The following is a 25,090-nucleotide window of genomic DNA, read 5'->3' on the forward strand; positions in this document are numbered from 1 at the left end:
TATGCTGAATGTGTACACATTCACCCTGTCTGACTGTATGTGTGTGTTTGTGTTTGTGTACAGGTGAACACTGTAATCACAGAGGGAGGGTCTGTGTATGAGTGTGTCTGTGTGTGATGTGTATGTGTGTGTGTATGCATAGGGATGTACATATGTATGTACTGTATGTATATGTGGGTGTTCATGGGGTGTGTGTACAGATGTGTGTGTCTGTGTGATGTGTATGTGTATGTATGTATGTTTTGTTTGTGATGAATGTGTGTGTGTTTCTATGTATGATGTGTATGTATATATGTATGCGCTATGTATATGTGTGGTGTTTGTGTGTGCTCTGTGTGTGTGTGTGTGTGTGTGTGTGTGTGTGCCTATGTGTGTGATGTGTATGTATGTCTGTATACACTGCATGTATATGTGTGTGTTTGTGGTGCATGTGTGTGTGCGTCCTCTGCGTATGTGTGTGTGTGAGAGAGAGAGCAGTGGGACTGCAGCTCAACACAGTGGATGAAATCACTTCCAGACGCCCACAGGTGGAAGGGCTGCCTCCCCCCTCCGTCTGATCAGCCTCGTTTTTGGCACATTATCACATGCAAAGCGCCCTTCGAAAGGTCATTCGCTCGCTAAAGAGCAGGGTCTCTCAGGCTGCTGTTCCACCTTCACCAGCTCTCCGCCCGGGTCGCGGACTCTGGCAGCCCCGTGTGGGGTTTGCGTGTGGGGCGTGCTGGGATCAGAGGGGCTTTGCTGTGTGAGAACTGGCCCTGTCAAGCGCCCTGCCCAGCACGAAGCTTGACACCTTGGAGACTGTTACCATGGCTCCGCTGCCGAGTCCGGAGCCGACCGCTGTGTGGTCCAGCCTGTCCAAACCCACACAGTAAGTCTGTGTCCTCACCTCTCATGGCCGGAGCCCATCTGTAAGGCCAAAGAGAGAATAACGCTGGACCAGTGGTTTCAGAGTAGCAGAGACTTGTCAGGAATGACAAGCCTCTCCTTCTTACTGTTCATTACATCAGGGGCGTGGAGTCATGTGGGGATTGGTCGTTTTGTTTGGAAGGGCGGGGCAGGATCCAAACCATATGATCATGCGGCTGAACCTGGGATTTGGAAGGAGGTAGGGACGTTGTGGGGAAGGAGTTGGGCTGAGCCGGTGTCACCAAAATAATGGGGACCGGTGCAGTGCCTGTCCACCTTCAAATTCAGCCACGCAGTGAGCCCAGAAATGTCCTCCTGCTTTGCGTCCTTGCTGTCAGAGAGCGGGCGCGAGCATTTGATCGGAGCGCCGCCTGTCCGGCCCAGCAGGGTGACCCTGCCGCTCACTCTGACAGACAGATTAGTTCTGCTTTCTCTAGTTAAATCAAATTAGTGTCACCTAAGGACAAATAGAAGTACCAAAGCGATTTCTTCATGCCTATTTGCTGTGTCATAACCCTCAAATATTTTTTATTGTCCTCCCCGCCCTGATTTGTGTGATACTGCTGCATAATAAGGAAAATTGCAATGAGTATGCAGCCAGTTTACCTTTAGCCCACAAAGCATCTCTTGGAACAATAGGCTTGGTTGTTATTATTAGGCTATTATTTATCTGTTTTATCTTCAAGACTCATCTTGTTATCTGGTCAGACTGCTAGGCAACTGTCAGGTGGTTTAGGTGTAGTGATGGAGAACATCACAATATGTGTCTCACTACCACTCTGTGTATGTGTGTGTGTGTGTGTGTGCGTGTGTGTGTGTGTGTGTGTGTGTGTGTATGTATGTAGGAAACCTTATTCATACATAATTACAGTCTGGCTTATGCTGGTGTTGCTTTCTGGGAGTTGAAGATGATATCAGAGAACAGAAGTGCATGTGAAGCATGTAAATAGTTTCTCATCATTTCCATTGTTTCTGAGCACACCTGGCTGGGCACCTAGAGGTCTTTTGGGGGAGGCAGGGGATAGCATAAAAGACTCAGAGACAGTGTTTGATGTTGATGAGTGTTGGTCTATGAAGATTCAAAGGGTATTATTAAATAGAATTAATATCATAGCCACAGCTGTTCAAACCCCCCTATGAACCTAGGATGTGAAATTGAATACCGCTGATTAGCACAAACCTCAGTTTAAGGAGAGCTCGCTCAGAATTATTTCAGCAGTTTATGTGTGATAATGTCTCCAGACACTGCCCCCCTGGTTTTCATGCGCACAGTTTCCACATTCCTGAAAAACTGCTCATTCATATAACAAACGACGGTTTGAATTTGATCTTTTTAAAGAGGTGCGAATAACTTGAGCCGCAGCAAATCAATTTGAGCGCCATGCCAGTAGCCGTGATTAGCCAAAAAATTCAACCCCGTGTGTTTATGGATTGTGGATTGTGTCTTAGCCAGACGCGAAGTGTGTGTGTGTGACATTTGTAAATACTTACCCTATACGCTCCTGAGCTTTGGAGCGTGTCTGTAGCTGAGGCAGAAAGCCGGCCATGAAAACTGAGGTTGGTTCGTTGTGAAAATACTGAGGTTATCAACTCTCCTCTTCGTTTGTCTGTTTGCTCGCTGTGGCAGAAAATTGGCTGTGATGGCATCATCGGCTCGTCGGCCAAAGAGGATCGCTGCGGCGTGTGCAACGGCGATGGCAAGTCCTGCAAGATAGTTAAGGGAGACTTCAATCACACCAAAGGAATGGGTGAGTCACGCTCACGTCAAAAAGAGGTGGTGGGGGGGGGTTCCAAACGAGCAGGCTCCAGTCCCGATTTAGGTCCCCTCACGCCGAGTCCCCTTTAAAGGTCCTCAGAAACCCAGGGAGCCTTTCCCTGTGGCCATAGAAAGCTCCACGGAAACAGCGTGACGCCGGCACTAGCACAATGCCACAGGAGCGTGGAGCCGGTCACTCTACACCCCCCCCCACTCCCCCCTGCTCACTTTAGCAGTCAGACTGGCTGACTTGCCTGCAGAGAAGGGCGGTCTAATAACAGGGGAGGGGTGTAGCGGATTGGGAGCGGTGTGGGGGGGTGGGGTGGGGGGGCGATAATTTACTGTCTAATTGTTTTCCGTCAAAAATAAATGTGGCCGAGACCGTGGCGGCCTCAGATGCTGTTTTTGTCACCCGCGCCAGCTGCTCCCGGAGCTCAGTGCAGAACTAAATAAGAGCAACTTGCACATAAACAGGAATGAAATAACCAGACAGGGCTGCAATGGTTTAAATGTAGAGATGAACCACATGGAGGGACTCTGAGGAATAAACGGTCAGCCCTGCAAAAAAAAAAAGACAGATTAAAAGAGGTGGAAGGGCGGAGGAGGGTGCAAAGGTCCGCATTGGGAATACAAGCCCCTGCAATTACAGTCCGGCGAAATGACATTTCTCTCTCAGAGCAGCTGACCTACCGTGACCCCTCACGAGTAAACCCAGAAAGAGAGCAGAAAGCTGCTGTGATCTTTAAGAACACTGTGGGGTCAGCCTGTGCCGGGTAGTTTTAAATGCAGCATTACGGACCTAAAACCATCAGGATTTAAGTCGATATTTTATCCCTCGAGGCAAAGTGCAAGCTCCCGTCCAAAGCACGTTTGGCATTTTAACAGTGCGGGCGCCAGAAGTGCAACCTGCTGGGTATTAATCACAAGATAAGTTCCTTTTATGCCTTTTTAATGGCTTTCCTGAACCCCATAATGAGTCTTTTTTTCTCCACATTCATAGAACAAACAAAGCCTCACACATGAAATGTAGATCTGATTGTAATATCATTCACTGACAGGACCTGTCTCGGTGCCCTGTAATCTGCTTCATTCAGTGGAAATTAATTATCTACAAAGAAAAGCCTGTTTTTCCCTTACAAGCAGCCATTTCTGTAATGAGTAAAAAGATTACGAAGACCAGATCCGTCCAAATGCTTCAATTTCAGTGTGATATGCTCTTCTGCGCATCGGCTTCACCCACTGGTGTGTGTTTGTGTGTGCGTGTGTGTACACGTGTTTGTGTGCTAGCGCATACATCAGCAGTATGTGTGTGTGTGTGTGTGTGTCTGGATGCGTGTGCTTGAGTTACCAGGACTGCAGAAGCTGTGGCTGCATTAACCTGAATGAGCAACTCACACCCATTTTCTGTCCTCCAGTCACCAGTAGCCATTGTAAGAAGGTTTCTACGTGTGTGATGTCAAAACCCAGGGCTGTTCCCAAGTGTTTTTCGTGTAAGACGTCCCGCTTGTGAACGTGTGCCTCCAGCCCTTTGCGGAGACTTCAGTGCCATTAGTTGAGTATCCTAGTCCTGTCTGGGTTTTCCTGGGAGCACTGCCCTAAAAGACAACACCATGGAGCAGCAGTGGGAGAGAGAGACTTCATCAACCCCAAAGAGAGCGAAGCTGCCATGTACTGTCAGTGAGTCACTGGCTCAAACCAATTGCTGCATTGTGATACAGACAGCATAGTCTTTTGACTGGTAGATACTAGTCAGTGATTGACAGCACACAGTAGCTCCGCCCATTATGGGATTCACAAAGCCTTGCTTTCCCACCACTACCATAGAGCGTTTCTGCAATTAGCACATTGTCAGGAAATCAAGGTCCCAGCTGTACAGCGAATCAGAACAGCTGGCTGACCTGCAGTCCATCTTGATTAACAGTTCTGAATGTCTGCCAGGCTTCCCTGGCTTGCTGAAATTATCATTTGAATAAGCTTGATTTTTAATTGGGTGGTGCTCAGCATTTTGTAAATTATTGCACCAGACATTCAAGGCATAAATCAGCATAAATTGGCATCTGTAGATGTGGCGAACTCTGATCCTCTGATTCCCCCAGGAGAACCCAGCAGAGGCGAGAGGGTTTTGTGTCTCCCCAGTCTTACAGACTCAGCAACTCGGAGGCTACCTTGGGGCGAGTGCATTACACATCAGCTCAAAAGGGATGACTTAAGAAACTTGCACTATCTTCAGCACAAGAAAAAAAAATCTTTGATTGCAGAAGCTCTGCTCACTGCCTCAATGTTGGCAATGCTTACTGTTTGAAAGTTGCTTATTGTTAGTGGGAGTATATGCTGATGACATTATGGCAGTGACCAGACTTCGCCTTTGCTTCTCTCAAAGCTCAACATGAAATTACACAGCTTCTCCACCTGACTGGTCCAGTTCACCTGAAGAGATTCTTCTGAGTGGATCCCATCTCTTTCATTAGAGGGGCCCGGGGCATACTAACGATGTAGGGGGAGACATAACTAGCCTGGTAGTAATGGTGACGGGTGCTTCTTAACCATGGGTTTTGATGTGGTCTCATTTGTTTTTTTTTTTTTTCATTGGTAACAGCATGGTAGTTGTTAGGACTGAAGCGTACAAAGTGAGAACAAAGTAGAGAGTGTTTGTAGTGCTGGGCAATAAAGAGAAACAAAGCAGCTCTTGGATAGATACAAATATCAAACCTTGTTTTGTTTGTTCTTGTGATTGTAATGCACTCATCATTTTGAGATGGAAAATATTGTATACATATGCCCTTTCATGAGTCACTTTGCTCAGATTTTTTTTGTTTGCGAGTTTTGCCGTTCATACTCTCTGACCTTTTATTTAAGTGGTAAATTTCTCTGAACCAGAACACATCCATTCTCCCTCTCTTTCTCTCCCACCCTTTCATTTTGAGGTCTCTTTGAGCGGCAGACGTATAAACTGTTCAAACATGTAGAGGGGAACTTTACAAGTCTGGCACTGAAATGGTGCCTGCTGGGAAATCTAGTAAATTCCCAGTGTTTAAGGGTGCTCAGTTGTCTAAATACCTTAATACAGTGGTAAAAGAACACCTAATTTCATGGCACAGACTACTTGTAGATAATGATTACTCTCTGAGCACTTCAGGTATATAATAGTGCAAAATGTGATACCATCAAAATCTCTTTGTCTTCATGGGGGAGAATGTTCCCAGTTATTTAAGGAGTAACATGGATGCACAATGAGGAAATACTATAAAAGTGATGGAGTATAGAAATGAAAGCAGTTCCACTGTGAATCATCATCTTCTCGTAAACTATGATTTGGAGGACAAAGGCATGGAGTTAAATGTGCGGCCATGGCTGTTTGAGAGCATGGTGAATGGCAGAGCTGCTTTGTTACATCATTATTGCTTGAGCCACTAGGTGGTGCTGTGTCTGAGACTGGCATGGGCCCGGGGGTTGGGGGTCAGTGGGGGTCTTTGGGGGTGTCCTGTGCCTTATCAGAGCTTATATCTCTCAATGACTCCAGTCTAAACTTTTACATCTCACACGATTGGTCCAGGTAAACCTCCATTCTGGTACAGCTTGTTAATTATGAAGGGAATACTAACAGCTGTACAGTAGAACTGGGCATTGGGATGTCACAGCCAACACGCCAACTGAAATCACAGATCACGAAAAGTAAGCGCAGAATAATAAAACCAGTGAATGAACCGGTGTCCTGTCATTTTTTGCTACCCTTCAGAATGTGCAACCAGCAGGTAGTGCGCATGCGTAGGCATGGAAATACGGTACAGCTGACAGTACCAAATGCCCGCCCATAATTTTTTGCTTCTTCTGACGGTAGAGAAGGTCTTTAGAAATGTCTGTTTTATCATGGTATCAGGCTGTTAGCTAGAGGTAATTTGTTTGATTTAATATTTCCTATGTTACTGCAATGCTAGATCAAAGCGAATGAGGTCATCAAGTTATGCATAATGTTTTCAGCGCTATATGTCACAGTTCATTATAGCTAAAACACTGGTTGCATTTTCTGATGAGTGTCTACACTCTCTAAATATGCTACCAGTCGTTTTATGATGGTATAATTTTCTTCTAAGGTCATTTTAGACTATTTTTGTCATTTTAGATATTATACTTATCATATTTAAAATATCATGTTGGTAGCATTTTCTGACAGGATCCATTTGTTGTCTAAAAATGGTAGGCAACCTAGGGTAGGCTACCTGCGGTAGTATTTCAAGTTAGGGTAGCAAAGATCGATGGCTGCAGATAGGACATTTCAACAAGGTAGGACAAAAAATCAGATCAAAGTTATGAAATACTCCTACCGATCGTTACCAAGCCTTCTCTTTTTTAGTGTGGGATTTGCAAATGGGCAAATACAATTACTTTTCCACAATTTAGTTATCTTACACTGACTTTACTAACGTGTGACTTATCAAAATGTGCTTCCTATCGCTAACATTACTGTTTCTATAATATGTCAAAATAATCTGAAAGTTGCTGCCTTCCGGTAGCATTTTTGACAAGGTAGCAATAGTTTATAGAGTACGCTATAAATTCCTGCGGCCGATAGCAAAATCTGATAAGGACGCAAAAAATGGCAGAACACCGGTGTGACATGGACGCCGTGCACGCAGCCTGAACCGGGAACGACGCGGAGGCGAATCATCACCTCCAGCAACCAGTAGAATGTTTTCATTTTCCCCTTCTTGGCAGCCGCTTACAGAGGCCAGTTTCTGCCGATGATGACTGCCAAGAAATGAATGATGGACCTGGCCCTGGGAAAAGACTCCAAGTCCAGATAGGCACTCTCAACAGAGTCCTATCCAAGTTAGCAGCAATAATGTAGAAAAAAAAATGGAGTTCAAAGTGCAGGAGAGCAGCTCTGGTCACCCCTGTCTCCTTCCCACCCCAACCCGTCCCGCCCTTAGCCCATCTCAGCAAAGACCCCCGATGAGTCATCGTAACACACACACACACACCCCCACCCTTCACAAGTGTGGTTCTCTGTTGACGCAGGTTACATCGAGGCCGCCGTCATCCCGGCCGGCGCGCGGAGAATCAAGGTGGTGGAGGACAAGCCGTCGCACAGCTTTCTGGGTAATTCCTCACTCGTTCCTCTTCAGCGTCCCTCGCTGCGGCCGTCGGTGAGTCGAGGCCCTGCCAGAGGAGATAAGTCAGATGTGTACCGGCGCTGAGCCCGATGGGGCTCTCTCATATTACACTCCGATAAACAAGCCGGTCCCTCCTCAGATGTCATATTCAGCCAGCCGTCACCACGCAAGAACAGGCTGTCCACAGCAAATCGGAAGGCCAGGGGCGCTGGTTTGTGATCCTTAATATCTGCTTGGCTCCTGGCAGCACATTTACGGGCTTATTAGGGATTGCAGGTACTCTGCCAAGGAACCTTCAAAGCTGTTTCCAGGTGTCTCAGCAGTGCTGTTGAGCTTTGAACTGCTCCACTGTGTAATAGACAGTTAATGATGAAGAATATTTGAGAGCACCATTACAAATGCGGTGAAGAAGAGACAGCAGATATCTTGCATAACATTACTTAACGGGTTAAGTACTTACATTTAACTAGACAGAGATTATTTAACCTTAATATTTTAGTTCTTTAAAGTTGGCTGCACTGTGAAATCACAATATAATGTGAATGTTCAAGAGCAGCTTGCCATGGGGTTGAAAAAAGACCTTTCCTTTACCGAGTTTAATGTTGTGTCACTGTCATAACATTGTCAATTACTTTGTATTACTGAAGTGCAAATTTGATACAAAGTTGCTGGAATGTCACATTTTCAAGAGAGAAAAATGGCTTTACATGGCTTTACCCTCATTCATTTATGTGTAATTGTTCAATTTCATAGGTACCAATTTCACGGCTTGGGGAATTCATATCCCTGCGTATTAAGGCTGGGTCCTGAGTCAGCTTTATTGACAGGCTCCAAGCCACTGTTAGAGAATATATTCATAATGCACTGTTATGCACTTAATGCTTTGTAAATATACCCTAATTATTTTGGTTGCAATGGAATATGTGGTTTTACACAAAGATTATTATATGTAACTTCAGAACAAACAAAAAGGTCTCCTTGTGAATAGTCCAGCAAGTTAGAGGGAACAATAACAAATGAAAAAAAATGAATGAAAAAGGCTTTTTTATGAATGAATTCACTCTATTCACTGAGTTCACTGAGTTCACTCTATTATTATGGTCATTTTGGGTGTTAAATCATTTCCGAAAGTGTAAACACGGTAGCTTCATTAGCATTTTGCGCATTTGTCATCGTGTTGCAGAGATGTTCTCGGATGATCATTTACAGAGATGGTTAACAAAGATAGCTGCCTAAGGAGGAGCAAGGCACACAAAGCACTTTAATGTACTCTAATGTGTAAACATGTCTCTGGCTCATTCCAGTTGTAGCCCGGTAATGAAAGGACTAACAGAACTTGGAATCCACATAGCTGTTGGAAAGAACATAAAAGCAAACCCCCTCCTTTGAGATGAGAACATCTGTTCTTCAAAGTGGACAAAAACACTGCTTCCTTTTGTACTGTACATTGCCTCAAATTTTTCTCCATTTTACATTGATAGTAACCAACCAAATGATATTCTTTCTAAACAATAGGCTTTAAAAGGAAGAGAAAAAACACAAAACAACAGAGAATTGGACTCCTTGCCCTTCACTGTCAAAAGCCCAGATCAAGAACTCATTTACAATAGAAAACATTGTCATTCATCTGATTAACACAGAAGAACAGGCAGAAGAACAGGCAGTTAGGTAAACAAACCATTATGGCTATATCAAAAACATTGATTCTGGCAGGATTTTCCTACTGTTGATGAAGGCTAAACTGTTATGTGTAGATTAATGTGAGTTTATATGAGAATTTTGGACATTAGCGGTGTTCATACTTTATATATACTCATACTGAATTTGCAGAGAGTGTAATTGTGTGATGTAATACACTACTTATAATATTTTGAAACCATTTATTAGTGAATACAATAGCTGAATCTTTTAAGTGACATAAGTGCCCTTATTAATGTCACTAAGAAGTTAAAATGAATTATATTATCTGGAATTTAAAAACATGCATTGATCAGATTTCATAGATAATGAACTAAACTGTCTCCATTCTGTAGCGCGCTAGATGTGCATTTGGGTGTATTTTTTGATATAGTTAGATTTCAGTATTTTTAGCTCATTCTAACAGCAATTTTGTCTTACCAATAGCACAGTAGAAAACTTAAGTAACTATTTAGCTTAATTACATAGCATTCTTCATTCATTTTAACTGGAAAAATTGTAATGTTTTGTAAGAAATTGTTTTTTGTTCTTGTTTTTAGAGATCTTGGTCAGTTATCTTTATTAACTAACTACTAGTTGATGTAAGTAGTTGCTGAAACTAGGTTGCTACTTTGGTTGTTTAATGGCATCAAAATCCAGTTTCTGTTTCCCAGAGTGAAACCATCTTTGTGTTTTTAAAGGAGATGGTAGTATACAGGGGGCCTAACCTTCATGCATACATGTTATGTATATTGCCGTTATTCCATTTATTTTCAGTACCTTTTCACACCTCTTTTGTAACATTTGCAGATACACATATACGGGGCTTACCACATGCCTGTAGGTTTATAATGCAGTGTATGAAAGACATGCTGGAGCTTTTGAAGGCTTCATTCAAGGTCAGTCTTGTCTCTGTGACTACTGCTCCTATGTTTCCAGAGATACGAATCTGAGCTACAGCATACATAGTGTTGGGAATGTCTTTAAATGCTGTGATGATAACTCTAGGCTCACGCAATTATGTTTTTTGCACATCTGCTTAACAAAAAATGGTTGTTTGTGACCCAAACCAAAATTTTCTAGAAGATCCGAGCAAAAACATAAACATATTAAAAGTTGCTTGGCTTTTAAGCCCTTACATAACATGACATCTCACATCCTACTGGTGCTTACAGCAGCATTGCACTTCCTTAGTGTCCTCTGTAGCCTGCAACAGGCATTAGACCTGAAAAACCTGCAAAAAATTCACAGACATCGGGGCTTTAGTGTGTTTGGGCTGCACGCCCAGTCAGACAAAGGAAGGATCTAGGAGAAGTGGGTTAACAGTGTACATTTGGTGAAGTCTATTTCTGGCTGTGTTACAAAATGTTCAGGAGTCTTGGGCAATGAAGAAAATCTCTGTGATGCTTCCGTTTGGTCAACACAGAGAGAACTTCCGCCAGTGTTGCACAAACTGGTACTGCATTTTTCAGGGTGTTAGTGAGAGAAATGTGCCATTCCATTGTGTCCTTTGGGTACAATGTCTGTAAACCTGTTAAGCACTGGATATGCATTTAGGGAGTGATCTTTGATAGGCAACCTTAAATTCCTATAATATACTTGTCAAGGTTAAAAATAGCAATACTAAACATCCAAAAACATGCATAATTGAATGATATAGAAACTTTGAAGACAACACAATTTGAAAGTACAGAACTGCACAGATTGCACACATTGTACACATTGCGATTAAATGCATGTTGAATCATGGATAATTGAGTCAGGGGAGACCGCAGTACGTGAAACTCTACACAAACCATTAATCATGTAAAGTCGCATATGTGGTCGGCAGAGCTGCAGGTGGCAAGGGCCCGCATTACATCGCATGCATTTCCTGTGGTCCTGTAAGCAGTGTCCTGTGGTGACGTGCTCTGAAAAACAGCCTGTTGTAGTGCTCACACATCTGATACCCTCAGCATTTCCACCAAGACATCATTCTCCGTTCGACCCTGTATACCTTCCACTGTTTGCAGAGGTGTAATGAAGCAACTGTCCCATTTCATGCCTTGAAATCCAGCTTGCTTTAATCCATCGGTTTTGAGTCCTCACCCGCATCTCTTATTTGTTCATTTGTTCCCAGCCATTCAGATGAAAGGTCTTGTTTGGATATCATTTTGTTTGCAGAAACCTCTTTCATCTTACTGTTCTCTCCCCAAAGAGGCCTATGATAATAAGCAGAAAAATGCAGTGCAGACTCAGAAAGACAGGGGATGCTGACCTTTTTACATTATCGTTAATACTCACATATTATTCATTATTATGAATACTTCTTGTCATTACTAAAGTCTTTTAAAATGAAAAATAAGGTACACAGAAATAAATGGGTGCTATTAGACACCCATTAATGCTTGGTTTTTGATTTGCTGTCACGCTTCCTGTTTTCGACCCCGTGTTTCAGCTCTGAAAGACTCCAGCAAAAGATCCATCAACAACGACTGGAAGATCGAACTTCCCGGGGAATTCCAGCTGGCTGGCACCACGGTCCGCTACGTTAGGAGGGGACTCTGGGAAAAAATGTCCGCCAAGGGACCCACTAAAACACCCTTGCACCTGATGGTAAAGACATTACCCTTGGCGTCTGTCCCACGGGAAGGCTTTCTTTCAAACCAGAGCTAGACCTTAACAAGTTTATTTCCCTTACAGTGTCGTGAACTCTGGAGGCCTTTAAAGCGTGCCATTAAAACAGCAAGAACATTTAACAAACACACCTTAACACGTATGCGGTTTCGCGTAAGGTTGTACGATTTGAAAGGGACCGCGTAGAACATGCAGCATTTGATACTTAAAAGTTTTACAGATTCATTTGCCATACCGTGCAATGGTAATCTCAAGGAATCTATTACTTCACGGCGAAGGTTCTGTAATTAATTTCTAAATTGGATAGTTTAAGTTTTACGAGTTCAGTTCAGTCTTGGAACTTGACTCGGAACGGGCTACTTCTGATCCAGTTAAGTGAAAATGAATACTTCACAATCTGTTATTATATTTAAACGTTCACACCAATAATTCATAGGCTACCCGGAATATGGCTTTTATTTGACCAACCTCATTGGTGTTTGAAATGGTCTCTGGTACAAATCGAGGCTCCTAATTTTGTAAAATAAAAAAAAAAAACTTTCTCATCTTGTTTTTTCACTGTAAATGTGTAGTCTGTGACATTGCATTTGCATGCGTGTACTTGTTGTGCATGTGTGGGTTGTGATCGAAAGCAACTTCAGGAACCTGAGTGTTGCTAAGGCACAGAGGTGAAAGGAGGGCCTCCTTGTTGTGACTGAAAGACAATGCGCGCTTGTTTGTTGCTGGACTTTGTGAGGCACGCAAGATTCAATCAGCAGAGCCCCCCGCAGCTTGGAAGATTGCTGAATAAAATGTGCATTAAACCCAGATTAGATTCAGGCTATTGAAAGGGAACACAATTAACCTAATTACGGATTGAATGGAGCTCTCCGTTAGACTCCGGCAAACTCTTTGGATAAAAGTCACTTGACTTCAAACAGCTGAAGTGTTTTCATCCTTCCGTAACATCAGACTAAATTACCCACAAGCCCGTAGGCACCCGCAGAATGCGTGACGTTCGCTCCTGACCTTGAATGAATGCTCTAGGTTAATTCTCATATCTTTGCAACAAAATCCTGTCACTGTTATACTCAGACTGGTCTTGTATTGCATTGATGACCATGACTGCGAATCTGAGCTTGTGTCCTTTGATTGAAACATCTTCAGAATAACAGGACACATTGTGTGGCAAGGTTATGAATTGGGTGGTATGAGGAAAAAAATGGCCACCTGTCTTATTGGATAGTGAAACAATGTGATCCCAGAGGGTAGACCACTCTGGAGTGGGTGGATCATGTGACGTGTGTTATCTGTGTATTATTTTCACTTAGTCAAAGCAATCATAGTTTTTCACTGTGGATAGGATAGAAGTCTTGATTGGTTCAAACAAGTCAGTGATTGACAGTATGTGGTAGCTCCATCCATTATGGGGTTCATGAAGCCTCTCTCTCCCATCACTACAGAAACAGGTCTCGAAAATGTTTCAGTTCTAGGAAATGGAGGTTGAGTTATTAGTGCTTTTAAGGGCATTATCCAGTCAGTTCACTGGAACTTGTCCCTGTGAATGAATGGGTTGCACTTTACGGTGCAAAGAGAGGGGTTGTGATGTTGCAAATATGTGGTTAGACTGCAGTGTTTACTTGTGATAACCTGAATTTCCTCTAGAGTGTGTGGGCTATTACAGAGAAGCAAAGAGCTAAGTAACAATTACACTGGTAACAGTGGTAAGTGCTTTCAGAGCTGTGAAGTAAAGTGCTACCGATGAATGAGCTGTCTGCTTTCATGTTAATGTGAGACACCCTGAAATGTAACTGCTTCCCATGCCAAAAAGCTTACCAAGCTGTGCATAGCAGGTTGTGCTTGTCATATGTTTGTGTTAGTTTGTTGTATTTTTCTTGGGAAATGGATGGTGCTTGTGTATAGTGCGGTTGATTGATTGTTTGCATGTACTGAAGGGTTTGTTTATTTGTTCCCACAAAAAATGCTCCTGACCCAGAGTTTGGAAGTGTTGACTGTAAGAACCTATTACTCTGAACATCTATCTCAGTAATCCAAAATCCACGATCTCAGTGGCCGCAGACGTTCCTGTCCCCCATGTGACCTGTCAAAGGATTAAACAAAGACTGAACAAGATTAAACAGAGAATATTTTTTTCCACCAACCAATAGGATTTTTTTTTTTCCCATGGCTCGGTTAAAGCTGGCGAACCTCCGTGCCGATTCGGCAGGGTGGTTCTCCATCATCCATGTCCGTCCTGTTTACTAGCGTGATTCTTTCAACACTTTCAGTGTCCTGCAGGGGCATTCCGGGCTGCGTGACCTCTGTGTATTCCTCTCAGGTGTATAGAGTTGCAGTGCTTGTTTTTGTGCTCTGACGTCAAAAAACGAGTCTGTACATCAGTGACCCAAGTGTCACGGCAGATTCCTTTCTGACCTCAAAAGGTCGCCTTTAAAGGCCGCTCTTAAAAAGCCCAGTTAAAGAGTCGCGACCTCTAACGTGGCCTGGACGGATTCTCCCCTGCTGTAGTATGTCGTGAATTTGAGTCGCGAAATAATGTCCCACTGTTTATGTCTGTGTCCCCCTTCTCCGTCTCCCACCCAGGTGCTGCTGTTCCATGACCAGACCTACGGCATCCATTATGAATACACCATCTCCCTCAACCGGTCGCTGGAGAATGAGAGCGACCCGCAGAAGGAGCCACCGCACCTCTACATCTGGACCCACAGCAGCTGGGGGGAGTGCAGTGTCCAGTGTGGAGGAGGTGGGTCAGCTGTGAAGCATGCATCTATGTCATTATTACATTACCTTATTGGCATTTAGCAGATGCTCTTATCCAGAGCGACTTACATCAATTACAGGTTTTTACAATGTTATCCATTTATACAGCTGGATATTCACTAAGGCAATTGTGGGTTAAGTACCTTGGCCAAGGGTACAGCAGCAGTTCCGCCGTGGTGACTCAAACTGGCAACCTTTCGGTTACGAGTCCTGCTGCTTAACCGCTATGCGACACTGCTGCCCCCATGTCGATTGTGGGTAGTTTTCTCTTCAGCGTGTTTTGTGGTATGACCATCTCCTCCTTTACTGTTGGTGTGGATTGCTGTGTCAGGCCAGAGTAGCTTTTTAGGAAACCCGGAGACCACAGTCAAGCTCTCTTAGATGGACGATAATGGCAAGGCCAGGAATTGGTCCGCGCAAGCTGCTGGCTGCTTTTGGCATCCGTACTGGTCCTGAACAGATGTCCTTGATGCACCGGCTTCGTTTTCTCCTTCAGTCTTAGTGCAGCGAGATGGCTAATGAAAAGTTGATCTGAAAAACAGAGGTTTGCCTGTTCTTTTTTTTTTTCCTGAAGTCTCGTTACAGTCTAATTGAATCAGGCTGCTGTTGATTTGAAGTAGGATTTGATGTCTGCGGATGGAGCTTTGGCAGGATGTTGGGTTTTTGTCTAAGAGGTTCCAGGGGTGTGACTTGGCTCACAGCTCGTTCTTCAAGTTTAATGTGAGGACAGCGCCTTCAAAGTGCATTTCTCAGACATGGGGAGTAATTGTTTGATGGGGCTATAGTCTGTGAAAGATTAAGAATGGATTATATTAAATGAATGATATCAGTCTAAAACAGCAGAGGATTCCTGTGAAATTATCTTCATATCTAGAGGAAACTTTTAACTGATTAAACGGCACATAGACTCTTTAAATGGCTTTAATTCTCTGGAGGTTGTGTGAGCTCTCATTTTTCCAGTGGGTAGACTTCAAAACAGGCCAGCTTTACTCATTTATTCATTCAGAGATTAATATTTTATGGTGATCCGGGCTAAGTAATTATGAAATAACCTAAGAACACTATTATAGCAGCAGTTTATGAGAGCCAAGCACCAAAAAGGCAATTAGCTCAGTGTGAGGACTATGGTGTCATCTGCATTTCTGGAGGGTACTGTTGTGGTACCAAACTGTTTATTGCTTGGTAGTAATATGGGCTATGATGTCATTGCACTGTTGTGTGATTTTCTAAGTGGGTGAAAACAGCTTTCCCACTGTAACTAACCTCTGCTCACTGGTTCTCACAGGCAGTTCATTCACAACACAGTGAGATGGGAATGACGTTCAGCTGGCCTCTGTGCGCATCACTGGAGGTCAGATTTGGGGTCCCATGCTTGCACGCTGTGGCAGGGAAATCAAGATGATTTTGCCGCCAAATCTTCTGTTTAAGCTGTTACTTTTTTTATCATACCTTGCTTCTTTGGACTGATATTGATGTGGATGCCAGGCTGTCCCAGAACATAATTTTCAGATCTTTAAACGAAAGGGGGGGGGTGCATTGGGGGGGCATGGTTTGGGTAGGTAGTGAGTGGGGAGCTGGGGGGTGGTTCGCGGGGTCGCGTTCGGGCCTCCGCCCTCCTCCAGCGCTGCGCGTTTGAAGCAGGGCTCTAATCTCGACCGTGCCACATGCAGCTCCGCTAATCCGGGGCTGGCGGCGGACCAGGGCAATATCAGCTCCAACGCCGCCCGTTAAACCTTCCTGAAACCAGAGGGGCCAGGTGAACCGACTGCCACCGCCAGGGCCAGCTCCCCTCCATTCCTGCTCACATGTCACTGAGGCCCCGGCAGGCCGCGCAGCAGCCCAACAACACGGCCTTTGAAACGTTGCGCCACTTTAGCATTCTCTTATGAATGCTTCATTGATATTAGCCTGCTGCCCCAGGTTAACTTTTGCATGTACCACTGAGTACAACTGCCTAGAGTAAACTTTTAGCAAAACTTTGTTTTCAGCTGTAATTTTGTTAGCAACAATATGTCACTTTTTGGCAGGAACATAAAGAGGCAGAGGTGCTCTTTGACTAAATGCTAAACTATGCAAAAATATACTTTTAATACAAGGAACTCTGTCTGAGCATTCAAACCCAGCAGCACCGGTACATCATCAGATTATTCTCATTCCCTCATTAGACTACTTATTATTAATTATGTTTCGCCCTGTCTGCGTGGATATCATACATAAATGTCACTGCTTTTAGCGGTTCTGTTTGCGGGTCTGGAACATGTCTGTCTGTCTGTGCGCTCTGCGAGTTTGGGAAATGATTTGAGCTGTGTTAAGTAAGTCTGTGTTGAAGGCAAGCAGCCTCGCCTGGTGCCCGGCTGCATTTGTCATCTGGAAAATTCGGAATCGGCCGAGGTTAGCTAACAGCAGTGCCTGCTTGTTACGCAGCTGGCTAATTTGTCGAAAAGGGTTTTTGTGGTCAACACAATCAGCCGGCTGGTGCCTAGCTATACTGCGACGTGGCAGGCCCTGAAGAAAAGCTGCTCTTTTCCACTGTTGCTGTGGAAGTTTCTCCCAAGCAGCCGGGGTGGTGTCTGAGATGAACACGCGATAAAAGGCTAGTTGTGTCAGATGTTTTGCGTCTTAAAAGGCACCTAAGGTGGTTCTTTGAAAAAAAAAAATACAGGCTTTGGCTGAACGCACCAGCTTTGTGAAGGCCATTAAATTGATGTGCGCTTGGCACACGTCCACAGAAACACTCTCTTGTTCATTTTCAAAAACCTGGAGTTGCCAGAAAACATATTCACCTCAACCTCCAATTAGAAAAAGATGCTGAATAACTGAAAGGTATGGTATCGATAATATTTCCGAAGACAGCTGAGGCATTGTTCTGAGGCAGCGTGAGCCATGGGGTGCGGGAACCAAGTGCAAAACCCCTTGAGTTTATGTAAAGCCAAAGAAAGAGGAAGAAAGCATGGGCTGGCGTTGGGTTTATGTAGACGGGCCCAGCCTCCAAAATAAGGACAAAATGTACAGAACAGCCGAGCCCCTGAAAAGAGGCAGGTGTTTCGCTACAGCTCTGGCGCAAGCCTCTCCGCGTCTCCTTGGTTACTGTAATTCACAGCCCCTCCACGCCTGTGTGCTGACTTACAGGCTAAAACCGCACGGAGCGGTCCTCTTTCTTTTCGCTTAAATGAATTGCGTCCACCTGCACGGGGCACAGGGGGAGTGGGTGGAGGAGATGGGGCTCATGTTTCTAAGGCCCTGTTCCATGCGTTTCCTCCAAGCGCTTCGGGTAATCCTCCTTTTTTTTTCGGCAGGCCTGCTTCCCCTTTTCCACGGCCTATAGTGTTACAGTAAAGCAAGAGTGGCCTCTCCCCCCTACACCGCCCCCACCCACAGCTACAGCGCTGAAATCAGGATAACCATTATTCATCAGCTACGTGATGTAAAAACCTGTGACGACCAAAAGCTGGTTTTGATCTTTCTTCAAAACAGCCTTTGTGGGCCAATATAACTACATAATAAATGGCATATTTCTCAATATTTTTTCAACAAGGAAAGTCAAGTACAAAAAGTACTTGTATTGATCTTGGACCCTGAAGGTTGGTGTGGTGTTGACACTATCCTTTGGGGGCGCCCAGCCCGCCAAAATCCCATCTCAGAACCTATCTGGGAATGTCTGTCTGGAGGCAAACAAAAACCAAACCTCCACTGACTTGCAGTTTTTGTTTCCAAGACCGTATTAGTCAATAACATGTCTGTTTATGTGCCGTGTTATGTTAAGAAGGAAGCAAGCAAATAAACTGAGGAAAGGCAAGGGTTCATTGTGAGCAGGTAGAACAGTAAGTATTGTTCAGACTGGCCTCAGGCTCAGTTCTCAGTGTTAAAGAGAAACATGTGAAAAATTGCAAGAGGTTGTCATATATATTTCCTCTCATACAGTATGAGATGGCCTATCTGCTTTCTCTCTGTGTGTTATAACGTCATTGGAATCTTATTTCAAACGCTTATAAATCGGCTCATAAAATGGTCATAATAGCAATTGTGCAGCCCGAAGAAACCTTCCGGGCTCATACACTGGCACGGATTTGTCAGCTAAGGTAAATTTAAGTCCTGTTTCCAAGCTTGTTTAATGTCACGCCCAAGGGTCAGTGCTTAGCCCCCAGTTAATTCGGTAGAGTCCAGCTAGCGACTAAAAATAATTGATGCCTTTGAAGTCATTATTGCTCATTAACTGTGTTTCATTTGGTAATTGCCTGCCAATTACAGATGGCTGTGATGCGTTTTAGTAGGAGGTGATGCTAGACAGCAGTCTGTCAGGGCTGGCGGGCTATTTTCGGCTCAGTGTGCTCTTGGGTGACTGTGTGCGTGCTGTACCTTTGTTGCTACTTGGGGGATTGCTTTGTAATCTCAGGAAAGAGCTTTAGGGCCACTTAATTAATGGCAAATTTGAAATGCTGAGGGGTGAGAAACTGCTCAATGCAATTTCAAGCTGTTGAGACTTGGTGCATCTGCCCTGAGGTGAATATCGTAACGGGGGGAGTTGAGCAAAGCTTTGTGTAGCATAGTGGGGCAGCCTGAAATAATCCTCATTGATGATGTCACTTGGCTCGAGGTCCCTTGCCCTCTCTGCTGTGGAGAATTTTAATGGCGAGATGGTCAGATTTCATAAGCGTCTCGGCTCAGTGGTGTTTATGGAGAAGCTGAAGGAGGAAAAACATACAAACACATTGAACCAGCGTAACTGGCAGCGTTTGTGTGCGCTTGCTTATTTTTTTAGGGGAGAGAAGGACCATCGTTTCCTGTATGAAGATCGTCAACAAGACCATGACCCTGGTGAACGACAGCCACTGCCATGCGGAGAATCGGCCCGCGCCGCAAGTCAGGCGCTGCAACTCCCACCCATGCCAATCACGGTAAGAGCCCTCGGGAGAAGGCGGCGTTCGGACACTAACGGAGCACCGGCGGCCTCCCTGTTCTCTGTTATCAGTCTCTGTAAGTGCGGGTGACACGGCGAACGTGCACCGTGATCAATGAACCACGGGGTGCGTGCGTCCGCGTGGAAGAGTATTGCTGTTCCAAATTACACACCTCTGCCGACGCGCGAGGACAGAACGAAAGGGCACACCTCGGCGTTGTATCGATCAACCTCGTGTAACAAAAGCAATGCTGAAAAATCATTCATAAGTCCAATTATCTTGTAAGCTGGGAAAATGCCATTGTAAGCACTGGAGGAGATTAGAAAGGATTCTTAGCTTGTCTGTTATCACGGGCAGTGTTTTTCATTGGTGTTTTTTTAAGAACATACACTCATCTTGAGAACGAACATTGGGAGGGTTATTACTCAGTGCCCTCATCCATGACCCCTCCACCAAACCCTGGAAGCATGCTCTGATGTCTGCCATGCATTTTACATTAGAGGAACATGCGCCCAGCACCATCCCAGTGCTTTCCTTTTCATGTAATTAAAGCAGGAGAGTGATCTCACGTACTTCTATTTCAAAGAGACTGGGGGCTAGCTCTAAGATGGGTTCAATTTAAGATGAGGGGCTCGGCCTTGGGTAAAGAGCAAAGTCCTGACATTGTCATTCGCCCAACTGCTAGTTCAACACGATTTACGCTTTTTGGCAAAAACCCCATGCCGCCGCTCCCCCTCCACTCCGCCACCAGCCCTCCCTCCAAACCCCAATTAATTTCTTTCTAATTGTTTCGGGTGTTCATCTGCAGTTCATCACTGCATGTCAAGTCCCCCACCTCATGTTTTCACTTACAGGGTCCTATGTTATTTCAGGGCTTTAATTCTTGGTTGTTCGCAGTGCGCGGGCTCACTCCAGCTGTGTGAGATGGGACGTCTTCCTGGCTTTGGGAGCGGAGGAAGAGGAAGTATAAAAGGCTTATCTGAAGCTTTAATGCGTTGCAGCAGTCGCTTTGAGGTTTGGATAGAAACGGAGGGAGTCAGCTTGTCCAGAGTATTCATCATCCTCTCATCCGTCAGCTTTTCTTCGCGCGTGTGTGTAGTACAGCACATCATTTTGCTGCAGGGAGCACAGATATAACAGGTAACACTTGTAGGAGCTGTAGGGCAAGATTGAGTGATTCATGCTGTCATGTCTTGATTTTTGGTTGTGTGCATCTCATACATCTACAATGGGTGCTGGCCTCTCTGCTGCCCTCTATAGGCAGAGATGGAGGCGGGCCTAATAAGGAGCCCGTATAGGACTTCCTGTCTTGCTTTCATTTATGTTGCCTTTCACAGAGAGGCTGACGCTTTCATGGTCTGCTCTGAGGAGTCACTGCTGTGTTTTAGATTTGCGGAGTTCCTTCGAAGGCGCTTTGAAGCGATTTTTAATGAAGAGAAGTAACACAGAGGAAGCAGCGACTGCAAACCAGAAATGTGGCTCCGAAACTTTTTTTGTGTCAGACTTAAAAGCGACTCTCTGACTTCAAGTGAGACTTGGTATTCACAGTCTTTGGGTGTTGAACTGATTGGGGTTTATGAGAACTTTATAACAGCCCAACAGACGCAGATGTTTTACTGATGAACTTGTTGGCATTATTTAAGAGGATATTCCAGAGAAGTACAGAGTACAGATGCAGTGATTGTATATTCCGTTATGACTAAAATGGTTTCTGTTGGAGTCATTTGTGTATTATTTTTGCAGGGAACCACACATTATTTATAACATGCTGATGTTCAGATAGGTCGTTGGGATGCTGAAATTCTGCAGACAAGAAAATTTGACTCTGTATTACTGTCTCATTCGCACTCCATAAGACTGAAGTTTATTGAATACATGATGAAAAACACCAATGGAAATATGCAGTGACCAAAAAGTGTTAAAGAAATTAAAACTATCTTATATTTTAGATTCTTCAAATATCTTATATTTTAGATTCTATTTAGATTCTTTAGATAAAAATATCTTTGAATGCATGTTTCCCATTATCTTAGCCAGATGTGTCCAAACTTTTGACTGGTACTGTATGTATGCTTTATATAAGCTCATAGAAAAGAATTAGCAGTAATCTTGGTGATTGAGGATACAAGGGAATTTTGGCTTTGGTAAACATATTGAATCCCGAGTCATGCCTCCCTGTCGACCCGGTGATGTCGGTCCGCTGTGGGTTTACCGAGGGCTGTCTTGTGCTGTCAGGTGGGTGACAGGCGAGTGGGGACCCTGCTCGGTCACCTGCGGGAAAGGCCTGCAGATGCGGGAGGTGACGTGCGTGTACCAGCTGCAGAACGGCTCCTACATCAACACCCGGGACCTCTACTGCCTGGGGCCCAAGCCCGCCCCCATCCAGGGCTGCGAGGGGCGCGGCTGCCTCACCGTCTGGGAGGCCTCGGAGTGGTCCAAGGTCTGCCCCGCCTCCCCGCATCACAGACACACCCATCGCACTGTCTGGGTTAACTGCAACTGTGGATCTGATCAGATCTCTAGTCACATTGGCAATGACCTACTCTGGCTATGGCCAAGTGTGAGTTCAGCCTGATAGTAAAAACTTACCTCATTTTTTGTACATTTTGTACAACATTCAGGCATTTAACATTATCTAGGTTTGCTATTAAGAGGCTCTACTACTGGGCTGTCATTTCATTCAGTACATCAGTTTTATGTGAAAAATTATAATATGTATAGAAGCAAGCATATGGCATGTGTTAAAGGTAGTGTCATCTCTCTCCCTGTGGAGGGCAGTGTGGCAGTGTCTTAATTGAGATACTGAAGCTTTCTTTCTTTCGCTCACCCTCTCTCTCCGCCTCTCCGTCTCCATCCCTCTATCTTTCCATCTCTCATCTCTTGTTTAATCCATTCTGTTTAGGAGAAATCCTGCTGGAGAGGTGAGCTCCGTGTTAAGCTGTCCCTGCAGGGGGCTGCTTTAATGAGTAACGCTCTCCTCTCTCTGCCCTCAGTGCTCATCGGACTGTGGGCGGGGCACCCGGAGACGCTCCGTCACCTGCACCAACCCCCAGGGCCAGTGTGACCCCGCCTCCCGCCCCAGTGAGGAGGAGGCCTGTGAGGATCACTCCAAATGCTATGAGTGGAAGACGGGGGACTGGTCAAAGGTGCAGTACACAACAAGCGCTCCAATGCGTGAAATCACCGGGCTGCACACATGCATACTCACTCCAGTACATAAATTCACTATGCTGTACATATACACGTACACTCCAACACAGCAGTACACTGCACTACACACATACACACACTCCAATACACCTAATACACTGGTCTAAACACATACACACATACTCCAGTGCCCCACAAACGCACACACACTAATACACACACACACACACACACACACACACACCCCAGCACATATTTCACCCCACATGCACACATACACCCACGCATCCCAATACATCAACCCAGGCATACACACACATACATACACACATACACACAAACACACTAATGTTATGGACCATATAGACACACAGCAATATACATCAACACACAAAAACAAATGCACCATAATGCACTACACTGCACTGTACACCAAGTGACAGACAGTTAAACATTAGGAGTGTCTAAATTACGGCATGGCTTCCAGTCCAATTAGCCAAATTCGAGAGCAAGAGATTTATTAACATTAGCGTTTCACCTGCTAATTCCCTTTGGATGACCCGACCGAAGGCAAAATCTGCAGTCATTGTGTTTTGACAGGCAGGTTGTGTCACAGCCTGGCCAAGGAAGGAGTGATGGGGCTGAGCTACATGTTTCACCATAACTGACGCTGGCACTTTAACTGCAATGTAAAAGTGTTCAGATGATATAACAGTCTTGAAGAGGCCCGGTTATTGCAAAAGCAGAGCTGTTACTGTCTTGGCGTGACTCCCGCAAGCAGTTTTCTTATCACATCAGTTGTCATTGTGAAAGTGTTATAGAATATTTTTTTTTCCTTTCTTTCATTAATCTTGGTTTTTTTTAGGAACAACACCCAGGGTTATGTAAAGAAAAAAAATCCACCTACCCAGATGTTTCTTTCTGCGTGATTTATTCTCCCACAATCCTCTGCTGCTGAGGGTGCCAAGATGGAGCCGTTTCTGATGTCAGCGTATTGACAAATAGCTCCGCGGCACCTGTCTGATAGGATAACTGAGTGTGCCAGCTCCTCTAGCAAGAAACTATCTCGCGCCTCCCACAGCTGGCTCCTAGTCCCACCTGTCCCAAGGTCTTATTTATTCTAACGCTGCGCTGTCTGGGCTTTAAAATGGACAGACTGATGATTAGCAGAACTTTTTTTTTGCCAACTTAACTGAGATAGCTGTTTGTATCTGCCTGTGGGGTGGGTGTCTCATGCTCTCGCGCCGTCCTCGAGTCCTCGCCTTCCTGTCAGCGCTGCAGGTGCGCGTTTGATTTTCGGCAGCCCAACTCTGTGAAGCTTTTTATCACTGACCGAATGAGGGAAGGTGTCCTCAGGTCACAGGTCAGTGCAGACTGTAGCAAATGCAGTTCCGTTCGGTAGATTCACAAAGTACCCCTGGTGACTGAGTCAGAGTAAGTGCTCTTTTAAAGTGCACCCCCACCTGTAAGGCCTTGTAGCCACTAGACCCAGTGAGGACTGACCCAGCTGTCTGCCCTACCACATGTTCAAATCCTTGTCCAATCACAGTAGGATTCTGAAACAGGGTGCACTGAAGGGTATCTGGGCTTCATTACATTCCAGCTTTTAATTAGGTGGTTAAACCACCTAGATGTGTGACTAGATGACAAAATCTTTGGTGGAGTAAAAATCCTGGTCCTTGCTTTCAAATAATGGAGAAATGAAGATGGTGGTGAAATCTGCTCGGTTCTGGCCCCCGGGCTTCGCCCCACTGTTCTCTGTCAACATCGTGGTGCCGCCGCACCCAGAGGTGACAACAGTCGAGAATTAAGACTGCTGTAATTGTCACATGTTCTTTCGTCGTTTGCCAAGAGTATGTAACGTCTCCTGAGCTGCGTCCGTTTCAGTCCTCAGCAATGTATGAAGGGCCAATCACTTCAGATTCTGGGGGCCCAATGAGCCACAATCAGTCATGTAGAGATTAGCGGCTCCATACTGGGAGCTGGCCAGCATTCTCCCTCCCTCAGGGGTTTATAAAATCAGTGACCATAGATCACTGAATGGTTGGATTATTATGCAATTTGCATTTGAAAGAGGGGAACAAAGACCCTGATTGCATTAGCACTATAGAGTATTGTTTATTATAGAGAAAAATCTGCGTCAAATCAGTCAAGAACAGCCTAGAAAAAGTTACTCATGTCCATAAAGTAAGCTTTCTGTTAAGGTTTCTGTAAATTAT

General features: G+C 44.8%; 1 protein-coding gene across 1 annotated transcript in view; it reads left to right on the forward strand.

The window, feature by feature from the left end:
- adamts17 (ADAM metallopeptidase with thrombospondin type 1 motif, 17) overlaps nucleotides 1-25,090 on the forward strand; it is an 82,544-nt gene that overhangs the window by 51,353 nt on the left and 6,101 nt on the right. Inside the window, exons 15-20 of the mRNA XM_036544366.1 lie at nucleotides 2,534-2,654; nucleotides 11,888-12,045; nucleotides 14,647-14,806; nucleotides 19,583-19,718; nucleotides 21,957-22,161; nucleotides 22,715-22,867. Of these exons, the coding sequence (XP_036400259.1) occupies nucleotides 2,534-2,654; nucleotides 11,888-12,045; nucleotides 14,647-14,806; nucleotides 19,583-19,718; nucleotides 21,957-22,161; nucleotides 22,715-22,867 (933 nt within the window). The remainder of the gene's footprint in view (nucleotides 1-2,533; nucleotides 2,655-11,887; nucleotides 12,046-14,646; nucleotides 14,807-19,582; nucleotides 19,719-21,956; nucleotides 22,162-22,714; nucleotides 22,868-25,090) is intronic.

Source organism: Megalops cyprinoides, chromosome 13 (genome assembly GCF_013368585.1).
Source record: "Megalops cyprinoides isolate fMegCyp1 chromosome 13, fMegCyp1.pri, whole genome shotgun sequence".
Lineage (NCBI taxonomy): Eukaryota > Metazoa > Chordata > Actinopteri > Elopiformes > Megalopidae > Megalops > Megalops cyprinoides.